Source organism: Cydia amplana, chromosome 26 (genome assembly GCF_948474715.1).
Source record: "Cydia amplana chromosome 26, ilCydAmpl1.1, whole genome shotgun sequence".
NCBI lineage: Eukaryota > Metazoa > Arthropoda > Insecta > Lepidoptera > Tortricidae > Cydia > Cydia amplana.
Genome location: NC_086094.1, coordinates 3573369 through 3586103, shown reverse-complemented (window position 1 = coordinate 3586103; position 12735 = coordinate 3573369). Strand labels below are relative to the sequence as shown.

General features: G+C 38.6%; 1 protein-coding gene across 1 annotated transcript; it reads left to right on the top strand.

Moving 5' to 3' along the window:
* Positions 1-3397: 3397 nt before the first annotated feature.
* Positions 3398-11758, top strand: LOC134659944 (alpha-(1,3)-fucosyltransferase 7-like). Its single transcript, XM_063515641.1, has 6 exons — positions 3398-3445; positions 4847-5013; positions 5555-5664; positions 8870-9026; positions 9502-9750; positions 11293-11758. The coding sequence occupies exons 1-6, from the start codon at positions 3398-3400 to the stop codon at positions 11750-11752; spliced, it is 1191 nt and encodes a 396-aa protein (XP_063371711.1). The 3' UTR covers positions 11753-11758.
* Positions 11759-12735: the final 977 nt, after the last annotated feature.

The window sequence follows — 12735 nt, the reverse complement described above, 5'->3', positions numbered from 1 at the left end:
TTTCTTTAGTTGCAGTCGGCAGTTGTGTCTTTCTTACCTGTGCTTTGCTAATAGTAATAGTAATATCGTTTATTGCATACAATAGAATAGATCTTACAATGGAAAAAGATGACATGGCACCCTGATAGGTTATTGGCAATTATCCATAAAACTACATTAAATAATTTATGTGTAATATTATTCATATTGCTTTGTGATTGCTTCTAATGCAGTTGCTCGAGGAATAATAAAAACGCTAAAAGAAGTAAAAAAATGATAAATAATTTGTTCTCGGGCTGTCAGGTACCTAAATCCTACTTTTATTATTAAAAAGGGAAGTTACATAATTATTGTTACTTATCTGCCAACTTGTTTATCTTATCAATCTTATTCAAATGCATTTCTTTTTAATTTATATACTTATGTACATTTGCAAATCCAGTAAAAAGTTACTTATACTTGGTCAAGCAGATCTTGTCAATAGAAAAAGGCGGCAAATTTGAAAAAGTTAGGCGCGAATGGTTATCGTCTCATAGAATGTTTTAATTGCGCGCCTTTTTTTACTGACAAGATTTGCCTGACCAGCTATAGTCATCTGAGTGTATTTCGTTTTATTTGGCATTATTATCCAGATTACAAAACTCAGGTAGTCAAAATTCAGCCAGCCATTTATAGCCGGTCAAACAACTTAGTCAGTATAAAATGGCGCGAAATTTAAGTTTTCTATTGGACCATAACCCTTCGCACCATTTTTTTTAGATTTGCCGCTTTTTTCAACTGACGGAAATGGCTTGACAAATTTTATTTTTCATGTACCTATATCAATGCAAACAAAATTGGTTAACTATGACGTGTACACTACACTTATAGTTGGTCAAACCAATTTGTCAGTCAGTAACAATCAGGAAAACTATACTCATCCACCCACCATACCCACATAGAAATATTGTTTCTGTAAGAAAATTTTACTAATAAAAAAATCGTACCTTTTTTATCAAAATCGTACCTTTTTTGACGTACGACTGTACATAAGCTGGAACAGCTCTGGCAACACTGGTTCGCGGCTTCGCGCCGCGATTCGCGCACGAGTGTGGAGGAGGCTTATGTCTTATCCAGACGAGCTGGGCAAATCGACCGATTTAATCAGGGAAATAATTGGCGCCAATCTCAAGTGAACAAGCTCAGTTCGAATGATTTTTATTATAACAGACAGAGGCACATTGGTTGTCGACTTGCGGAAAATGCCCAGTAAAAGTAACTAACTAATGAACGCCTACGGGTTTCTTAACTCCGCTTCGGTGGAAAACATAGCCAACATTTACGTTTATAAAAGACTTCTATTGGATGAAATGTAAGTCAGTAGATCAGCAATATGTAAACGTGGTATCTTATTCTCAAAACACGCCGTTAAAGCTAAAAGTCCACAGGGCAAAGGCATTCGTTCCTGAATGAAGATTTGTGATAATTACGAAATATATTAATTTACATATTGCTTTTATTATTATTGTATGTTTCCCATCACGGAACAATGGTGTTCCGGACTTGTTCCGCACCTTTTGGGATACGTGACGTGAAGATTGACCAATGGAACTCTGTTAAGCTTTGGATTCCTCCGAAAACGGTGCCGTCACATTACGGCCGCTATATAGCGTTGACTGACGTCACTAGAACGTTGTCTATGTAAACAAGATGGCGCGGTTTCCTAGACGGCGTTACGTTACGTTGACTGTCAACGTAACGTAAGATGACGGCCGTCATGACCTTGTCGATAGTTTCGTGAACGTTTTATTAGATAGCGGTGACGCCATTTTGAATAAATGACACGAGATTTGAATAAATGATTCCGTACTACGATTATTTTCCTCTTCTGATGATATTTCATCCTCTAAGTAAATTATAGATGATCAAGCAAATCTTGTCAGTAGGAAAAGGCGTGAAATTCAAATTTTCTATGGGACGTTATCCCATCGAGCCTACATTTTTCAAATTTGCCGCTTTGACCTTGGTGGATGACGGTGTGTTATGACGCCGTGGTACTTTCCACATGTCGCCACCGTAAAGACGGCCGTCTTTTGCTGCCGCTATATGACGGCCGTCATAGGACGGCACCGTTTTCGGAGGAATCCAAAGCTTAAGTATTAAGCAAATTGACATGTAAAATATTAGTTTTTACATTGGTCAATTAGCGTTTTATTGAAACACTATCTATCTATCCGCTGTCCGTCATTCCGTCTTGTCTGTCACAGGGCTGTATCTTAATAGTAGTTTATGCAACAGTGATATAATAAGGGTTATGAGCTGTTGCATACATTACTTTTTCTATGACAGCTGCAGCAAAAAAAAAAAAAAAAAAAAAAAAAAAAAAAAAAAAAAAAAAAAAAAAAAAAAAAAAAGTTATTATTTTAAAAAAATTGAGTTATTATTGTAAATGAAAACATACCTCTTTCAATCAAGATGATCGGAACTTGTATCTTTAAAAAAAATAAAGCAGTTGTATTATACTCATAAGATGACTGCTAATGAGCCTATAGACAAATCATTCAAATGACATTGCTTCATATCACTGTCAGTCATTTAATTGACACATTTAAGTGCTGGAGTAGAAAAAAAAATTAAGAGAGGTATGCATAAAGTCTATTTTTTTATTCGGTAGACTGAAATGACAGTTCATAGTATGAACATAAAATGTCATTTCATACTATGAAATGTCATTTTAGTCTACCGAATAAAAAAATAGACTTTACCTACAAGAAATGTATAAATACCATCTCTTAGGTTATGTGCCTTCATTATAAAGTTAGTAACCAAAACTATAATGAAATGTCTAAATTCCGAAAATTATTGAAATTGTTTTTTTTGTTATAGATACAAACTTCGAACTCGGTAAGTATAATTAAAAAGAAAAATATACCCAACTGGGGAAGATTAAGTCGATCGCGAAAAAAAAATCGCAGTACAGTTGGATGCAGTCCGACAAATCGTTCCACTATGGTTCCACTGTACGTTGATCTTTATAGAGCGCTAGGATTTCGTGTTATACAGGCAAAGATAATCCCTTGTCTCTGATACAGGTTAGACATTGATTCCAATTCTCAGATTCAAGCTAGAAATGGCTACAATAGCACACACCTAACTAGGAAAATCATTCAAATTATAAAATTTCAAGAAACTTTTTAACATTTTTAACCCTTTAACGGACCAGATTAAAAAAATACTGGATTCGCCACGCCTCTTTAAAAAAAATCCTAAAAACTACAAAAAGTATAAAGGGTTTAGTCCTAATCTTAATTTTGAAATGAAAATTCCCAAGTGTTTTTCAAGTTTTATTAAGTATTTTTTTGTTTTTATGTTATGTTCCGCCCTTTCGTATTTGAATCTATTGTTTGTGGACGTGGGGACGCTAATAACGCCTGCAAGTATGAGGGAGCACCATAAAGTTGTTTATATGTACTACGACAAACGAAAGGTAAGTCTATAAGGTCTATATATATCCACATGGCGGACACGCCATACATTAAAAATCATTTTCGTTTATATGTGTGCGCGGCACGTCTGTACATGCGTCATTGTGTATGTGTGGGTAAGTCGCTGTACTGAGAGGACGCCAAGTCCGCCAGATTCATGTCGCGGGGCGAGGTAATGCGAGTCGGGGCGGGGCGGTGCGTGGCCGTTCTGTATGATAATACTATTACTTATTCTGTGATATATCCAAACAAACTTACGGCGACGATGACCGGTCTGGCCTAGTGGGTTGTGACTTTGTGACCCTACCTGTGAAGCCGATGGTCCTGGGTTCGATTTATTTGAGTGATGAACACAAATACTTATTTGTTTCTGAGTCATGGCCTTATGGGTGTTTTCTATGTAGGTACCTATATATGTAACTCTACTATTAACATAACCTACTGAAAATTATTAATTAAATACGTTGCCAGCTCTTGTGAATAAAATGTAACGTTCTCATCAGTGAAGAACAGAGCCTTTACGGGATGGAGTGGTAAAATAGTAGATTGTTAACCAAGGGATGAAATGATGCCTTTCACCCGAGTTAAACCTTTTCATTTAGAATACGAGGAAAGTAAAATGCATGTGTTTTTTTTAAATGCACTAGTGCAGCAACGTATCATTTTCCGCACACCTTTTATAACAACAATGACAATGACTCTCTTTCAGAGCATGAGCATGAATGAAAATTAATATTCTTTTCACCTCAGCAGCTCGAACAAGGGTACTTTGCTACTTAAAAACAGTGAGAAAAATCGCATTTTGCTCACTGAGTAAGACAAAATGAGCAAAACGCGATTTTGCTCACTCAGTGAGCAAAATGCGATTTTGCTCACTGCTTTTAAGTAGCTAAGTACCCTTGTTCGAGTTGCTGAGGTGAAAATTTAATTGTTGGTATATCTTAAGAAAACATGAGTGAATAGAGGTAAGTGATGAAGAAGGAATACATTTTTCGGGTTCTCTAATATGTTCTCACTGATAGATAGATAGATAGATAGATAGATAAAAACTTTATTCGTTTCCACAACATACAGGGTACATAGATGACAGAAGACATGCAGCTTAAAATTAACATAAAAATTAGTTTACAAAATCTTAAAGTAAATGAAAAATAAAACAAACACAAAACCATGTGTCGTGGCAGAGAATAGGCGCTGGCTGACACTGCTGAGGTGAAAAGTTTTGTGAACTACACGAGATCAAAGTTATTTACATCTCGTGCGCTTTTGAGTACCTTACTACGCTCAAGATTCTAAATTAGATTCTATTATAGAATCTTTCGCTTGCACGGGACTCAAAATAAGCACTCGAAGAAATATCAAACTTTGATCTCTTGTTGTACAAATAACTGTTCCACTAACAGGCATGGACGACATCAAATCTAGGAAGATACATGTTTAAATATTATAACACGAAGCCACCATCTCATGAAGTGATAAACTACCCGGAACGCGGCCATTTTAATATTTTGATCTGGAGATACTGGCCGTGGCTCAAACAGAGACATGAGGCGGGGTTTGATAATCACAGGTAAGTTACTGTTGACATACTTAGGCCCACTTGCACTATTCCACAAACCCGGGGTTAGCCGGTTAAACCTGGAGTTACCATGGTTACCAGTACAATTTGACAGTAGGTTAAAGGTTTAACCGCTTAACCCCGGGTTAAAAGGATGGTGCAAGTGGGCCAGATACATAAGTAAGTTTAGAGCTGCTCATTTCCTCGTAAAATAGTCAGAAGTTAAAATCGTATGAGAGGTGTTATAAAAAAGTTCTGGTACAAACTTATAATTAGTGGCCAAATTGGCGTTTGCGTCCGCACGGCCTGATTTGATCGGACAATTTAATCAGAATGGCGAAAAATTGTCCTCGTCTGGACAGGCCTTTACAAAATATCCATCTCTTATTCCCGACGCAAAAAGGGGTGTTATAAGTTTGACTGCTGTGTGTGTTGTGTGTGTGTGTGTTGTGTGTGTGTGTGTGTGTGTGTGTGTGTGTGTGTGTGTGTGTCTGTGTGTGTGTGTGTGTGTGTCTGTGTTGTAAGTTACTAATCTTTACCGGTTTCATTTCAGTGTAAACCCGTTATTCGGCTGCAGCGTAACAAATTGCAAGTTTTTTGAAAACAATGACACTTACTCGTATATTTCATCCATGGACGCCGTTGTTGTGCACCTGCAAAAAGGTCTGTAGAACATTTAAACAATGTTCGGGAAAACCGGCGTCTTTTCTGTGGACATCACAATCATCATTTGGATACGTTTTGCCAAGATTTTCACCATAATCCCCCTTCACACTCTCGTTCGCGGCTTTGCGCCACGAGTGTGGAGGCACAGTATAATAAAGAGTAGGTACTAGCGTACAGTATGGACGCTCCCTGCCTCCCGTTGAAAGTGCCGCCCACCCGCTGAGACCCGCTCTCGGTTACCGCTATGTGTTATCTCACTCACTACGTGTGTGCGTAGGAACGCGTTTGTTTCATATATTTGATCGCCAGTGTCCGAGGTGTGGTGGAGGGGGCTACAAATTTGAAGACTTATTTTTTTATGTCTGATGGCGCGATAGTCAAAAGCCAGAGATGCGATTTATTTGAAATACTTCTATTTAAAATGCAAATACAAAATGCAAAATACCTATTTTGTATTTTGCATTTAAATGCCTTTTAGTAAAAACCATTTTGTATTTTATTTGAAATACTTTTCGAGACGTATTTTGCATTTTTAATATTCATTTCAAAATGCAAAATACTTTGTGATTAAGTTTAGCCAACATTACCAGTCAAACAAAATGAAATGAACGAATGACGCTTGTATTGCCGAATTTGACCGATAGAGGCGCCTGCTAGCGCCTGGCGCCAGCGCCAGGAGGCCGATTTTTGAAATTCGACCGCTCGATTTCGTGTATTTCGTTCAGTAATATCTCCACTACTAGGCATGTAAATTCTACTAATAGAATCAAAAACTAGTGGTCAATACCACTAAATTCACAATTTATATCGCTCGTATTTCAAAAATCAGCATCTCGCCGTTTTCCACCGATTTTCGAGTGACGAAATCGAGCGATCGAAATTCAAAAATCGGCCCCCTGGTATTGTTAAAAAGCGTAATAAATAAAAACTGATGTTTTTAGGGTTCCGTAGCCAAATGGCAAAAAACGGAACCCTTATAGATTCGTCATGTCTGTCTGTCTGTCTGTCTGTCCGTCTGTCCGTCTGTCCGTCTGTCCGTCTGTCTGTCCGTCCGTATGTCACAGCCACTTTTCTCCGAAACTATAAGAACTATACTGTTGAAACTTGGTAAGTAGATGTATTCTGTGAACCGCATTAAGATTTTCATACAAAAATAGAAAAAAAAACAGTAAATTTTTGGGGTTCCCCATACATCGAACTGAAACTCAAAAATTTTTTTTTCATCAAACCCATACGTGTGGGGTATCTATGGATAGGTCTTCAAAAATGATATTGAGGTTTGTAATATCATTTTTTTCTAAACTGAATAGTTTGCGCGAGAGACACTTCCAAAGTGGTAAAATGTGTGTCCCCCCCCTGTAACTTCTAAAATAAGAGAATGATAAAACTAAAAAAAATATATGATGTACATTACCATGTAAACTTCCACCGAAAATTGGTTTGAACGAGATCTAGTAAGTAGTTTTTTTTTTACACGTCATAAATCGCCTAAATACGGAACCCTTCATGGGCGAGTCCGACTCGCACTTGGCCGCTTTTTTTCACTTTTTAACAATACCAGTCCAGTTGTTATTAATAAAAGAAAAGTGTAATAATAATAAAATAAGAACTAGATGCACAATCAACCGAAATAAATGGCCACACAAGTCACAAAATGGAGCCATGGCTCTCTTTTCGTTAGTCTAGTTTTTTACATTATTTTAAGTGAGTATTATTTCCTTTATTTATTTCTCTTCTTAGGTTGGTTTTTTACAATATGTATATAAAATTAAAATATAAAAACACTTACAAAAATAATATAAAAAAATATTATAAACACATTATAAAAAACCTGACCTAGGGTGCCGCCAGCAGCTGGGCAGGGCCCAAGCTGCCGGTGGTCAGGGCCGCAGAGAGAGGAACCGACGGACTATTATTAATACCATAACAGAATTTATTGATACGCGTACTGATAAATATGACCAAAATGTCATGCATAAGGTGCCATGCCATGATATTAGACGTTTTTGTTCGGCTCGGCATTGTGTCTCTATATCTCATGATAAATACCTAAAATAAATAAAAATATCTGAGATTTGCTCAAAAGGTATTTTATTTTGAAAAAGTATTTTGAAAATACCTATTTTGCATTTAGCATTTGAAATACAAAACGCAAAACTATTTGGTATTTTGCATTTGAAATAGTAAATCTGAAAAGTATTTTGCATTTTGTATTTAAATGCTTTTTTAAAACCATTTTGTACATCTCTGTCAAAAGCGGGCGCGCAGTTCCTCAAACTTCACAGTTTAACTATAGCTGGTCAACCAAATCTTGTCAGTAAAAAAAGGCGCGAAATTCAAATTTTCTATGGGACGATAACCCTTCGCGCCTACATTTTTCAAATTTGCCGCCTTTTTCTACTGTCAAGATCTGGTTGACCAAGTATAGTAGGTATACTACCAGTGTATGGAATAAGCATTCGAACATGTTAATCACTTAAGGTCAGTCCAGAGGGATTGATCAAATCGACCGATTCGATCAGAAAATGAATTGGCGTCAATTTCCAATTTAAATAATTAATGGTGATTTTTGAGCGCTCTCTTAATTAAAAAATGCCCCCAAACGCGAATACTGGCGTCACAAATTGGTATTCTTGCGTCAGCATCTCCATTTTATGGGTAATATCGGTCATAATCAGCGGTCGAAATCGGCGAGCCAAATTGCCGTGCGTCCACACCACCTGATTTGACATTCAGACAATTTTAATCAGATTGGTGAAAAAAACATCCCGTCTGGACTGGCCTATATGCCGACTATAGCTGGTCAACCAAATCTTGTCAGTAAAAAAAGGCGCGAAATTCAAATTTTCTATGGGACGATATCCCTTCGCCCCTACATTTTTAAAATTTGCCGCCTTTTTCTACTGTCAAGATTTGGTTGACCAAGTATATATTTTATTAGGGTCCGATTTCGTAGAAAAAATGTGACGTCACACTAGGGGGGAGGGGTTTGCCAAATGTGACCAAGTGTGACAAGGATGGGGGGAGGGCTCAAAAAACCTAGAAATTCGTGACGTAATTAATGGATGACCCCGTATTATCGATGGCGCTTACGCCATTATTAACGATGCTCCGATATAAATACAATGCCGCGCGACGCTGTGCGGCGTAAGCGCCATTGACAATAAGGTCCCTTTTCATAGACAATGCCCCATTTTTGTAGGCCTCCTACCAGATTTCTCGAAGCGCAAGCCGTACCAACGCTGGATATTCTGGACGGACGAATCACCTATCCACACATTCGCTGTCGATATAAAGCGACGAGAGACACCCACACTTTCGCAACTGGCTAATGTCTTTAATTGGTCTATGTCATACAGGTTGGTCTAACTCTAGACCAAAAAAAGTCTGCAGCAATTTTGACACCCCACGCAGGGCAAGTGTTATTTATACGTCATAATTTCATAGAAGTTTGACGTTTAAAATAAAACTTGCACTGCGTGGGCTATCAAAATAGCTGCAGACTTTTCTTGGTCTAACTCTATTATCTACTTACCTATAAATAAACAAAGAAAATTTGAAATACACACGGATTGTCAAAGTAAATTATGTGTAGCCACAGTAAATATACTGCCATCTTTCGACGGAAGATTAAAACTGTTAGAACGCAATTTGACTTTGATCTTATTCTTTCACTGATATGTGTTAATTTGTTAAATATCAAAATTTTACGCTATCTACTCGACACTAGGCCAGGCCAAAGGTATGGTGCAATCTTTGCGAGCGATGGCGCCATTACCTATCGCCTATTAGATATTTTTTTCCATAGGTACCTACGTTATTGTGTGTTTTCAGAACCGACTCCGACATCCCGGTCCCATACGGCCGAACAATACCTCTTCTGTACCCGAAACTAAACGACATAGCCGACGATGAGTTGACACAACTCGTCCCATATTGGAAACAAAAACAGAGGGACATTTTGGCAGCAATCATCATGTCGCGCTGTGTCGGGTTTAGGATGAGATTCGTGATGCAGCTACAGAGGTTTTTTAATGTGGACATGTTTGGAAAATGCGCGCTTGTTAATAATCATACGAATAGGTAAGTGATCAGTATCATGTAGCACAATTCGTGAACCTTTTGACCGCCAAATTATAAACACCTCAACGGCTACAGCTCAATATCAAAACTTCGTGCACTGCGATAATGACGATGCCAGGCGTGGCTCACTCCGCGATTTCGTCGCTTTGCTACAGGTAGCTAAAAGTACATCCGTTCGGCCCCAATTTTGGGGAAAGCCATAAGCCGCGCGTGGCGCTGTCGCCACCTAGCGGCCATATCTGTGCTGATCGTAACAGACGCCTTTTGTTAGAGAGCGAGTCTTCTGTACTTAGTACTATTATTTATTCTGTGATGATGCCGCGACGTACCTACACGAGAATCGTGGTGTTCTAAGGTTTTTTGTAAGTTTTTGGCAAAAAAATCATTTTTGGTACAAGCTTTTATCGCTGACTGTACTTTTCTTACGACAGACAACTAATACTCATCGAGACAATTTTAAAAACCCCTAACACAATTAGGTTGCGTTGTTTCATCTCAGAGGTCCTATGGCCACCTCCTGTCTCCATCATCAGATCAGCTCGATGGTACCATAATATTGCATTGTCACCCGACTTACATGTGTATGCAAATTTTCAGCTTCATTGGAAGTCGGGATGTGAGTTAAATTTAACTTGCAAGATTTGACCCGTACGAACATACATATAAAATTTTGCGAAGTCAAAGCCTTTTGGACGCCAATAACCGATATATCTGCACCGTAGGTTCAACGCCAAAGACCGATTAATCGGTCACAGACCACAGAGCAACATCGGCCTACGTGCATATACATAAAGTTCAACTTCAGTTTTGACACTTCAATGATGTGGCGTCCGAGTGACGTGGAAAAGGTTAACGATGACAAACAGTTTGGTGCAACCGACCCATACTCAGAGGGGCTACCGCGAAAACCGAATTTCGCAAATTGCGGGGATCTTTCTCTTTTACTCCAATGAAGGCGTAATTAGAGTGACAGAGAAAAATGCCCGCAATTTGCGAAATTCGGTTTTCGCGGTAGCCCCTCAGGTAGTTTTTATGTTCGGGCCTATATTACGCTTCCTGATATAATTCTGTGTACCTAACGTTTTACTATTGGGTTACCTATTGTTTATTTTTTCATATATTTTTAAAAATTTTAAGGACTGATAATATTCATAAGAGAGTCAGAGAAATTGTTTCCTTCCATGACACAGCACATAAGTATGCTCTCATGAAAAAACCAATATTACTTAGTAAGAACAAAACGAAAATCGTAGCAAATTAAACGGACTCCCAAATTCATCCATTTAAAATGATTACTTGAGCTAGCTATAGCGCCTCCATTAACACATTCAGTGCCGAAAACCCGACTATCGGGTATTTTATGATTTCGTTCCCAGGCCGGGCGACCCGATAGTCGGGGTCGTGGTACTTCACCTTTATATGAATAAATTTTTGTGGCCTAGCGCAGGTGTCTTGTTTGGCTGATGGGCCTGATGGGTGGCAATGAATGTATTAAATTCTCATACATAACATACTATTATTTACCTATATTCTTCTTCACAGATGCCCCGGTCGCTACACACACGACTGTCCAATAATATCCAAATATCTATTCTACATCGTGATAGAAAACTCAAAATGCCGCCAATACATATCAGAAAAGGTTTTCCATCACGCATACTCAAAAGGCGCCATACCTATCATCATGGGATCACCTTTAGTGGACTGTGTCAAGCTTTTACCCCCTAACTCTTTTATACATATGGATAACTTTGCATCTGTAAAGCATTTAGCTAGAGAAGTGTACGCTATAAGTGGTAATATACCTAAATTACTGTCTTATCACGCGTGGAGGAATAATTTTAAGACTGTGGAGGAGCATGGTTTTCTTGGTACTAGGTCATTAGCTATGTGTAGAATTTGCGAAGCTTTGAATTATAATAGTAATGCTAGGAAAGTTTATGGTATAGATGATATTATGTTGTATTTGGATCCAGCTGTGTGTTGTTCCAGGAATCCTTAGTGGAAATCACAGCCTTTTGATCAAGTAGATTCTTAGTGTAAGGCCTGAGTGGACGCTCTTGTTGTGCGTGCAGCGGGGCGGGGCGTGCGGCGTGCATGTTGAACAAATGCGCACGTATAGGAGCGGCCTTAGTGCACGCTGCTCACATCACGCGTGAGCCCACAGCCACGCTGCACGCCCCGCCGAGCGAGCGTCCACTCAGGCCTTACACTTAGTTTTTAAAATATTTCATCAAGCGTGCTCGTGTCAAATGCAGACTGAAAGGACTCGAGTTCCTAATCCTACGAACACTAGAGGCTCGGATAGCCCTAGTGTTAATGTAATACGTTTGTCATTACTTACACAATTTGTTGCACAATGTTTAAATAAATACCTACTTACTCCATATACCTAAGATGGACTAATTACCTACCTTAACCCTTATATTATACCTAAGAACTGATGTAAAAAGTAATGAAATAAAATAAATGCATTTATATTTTTAATAAACTAGTGTCGGGTGGCCCTGACGCCCCGGCCCGGTGACGGTGGCGCTCCTGAGAGCCCTTGTGTCGGCTCCACTCGTTCCGGCCCGGTCTAGCGTGAGTCATCCTTTACACAAAATTTAGTTAAATTTATCAGACTGCGGCGAAATGAGTTGGATATTATTATTGTACGTCTTATTGTATATCAGGCCACGTAGCCAACGTGTCAATCGCTTACGCTCCATAGCGATCGTAACGCAACTGTCACTGTCGCACTAATATGGAAGAGTGATAGAGAGACACTAAGCGTTTCGTTGTCGAAGCGATAGCGATTGTCACCTTGGCTAGGCCGGCAGACTACGGAGGTTAAAAGGTTAAACGACATTCTGAAATAAGTAACATGAAATTTTACATGAAAATTTATCCAAGTGCAGTAGTTAAACCAAGCTAAATCTGCAGCGATCGATAAAAAAATCGTTAAGATTTCGTATACCAAACTGTAATTGAGTACTTTTCATG

Coding starts and splice junctions, on each gene's coding strand:
- LOC134659944 (XM_063515641.1), top strand. CDS start 3,398: ATGAGGGAGCACCATAAAGTTGTTTATATGTACTACGACAAACGAAAG. Junction 5,014..5,554: donor GCGGGGTTTGATAATCACAG/GTAAGTTACTGT, acceptor GTTTCATTTCAG/TGTAAACCCGTTATTCGGCT. Junction 9,027..9,501: donor AATTGGTCTATGTCATACAG/GTTGGTCTAACT, acceptor GTGTGTTTTCAG/AACCGACTCCGACATCCCGG.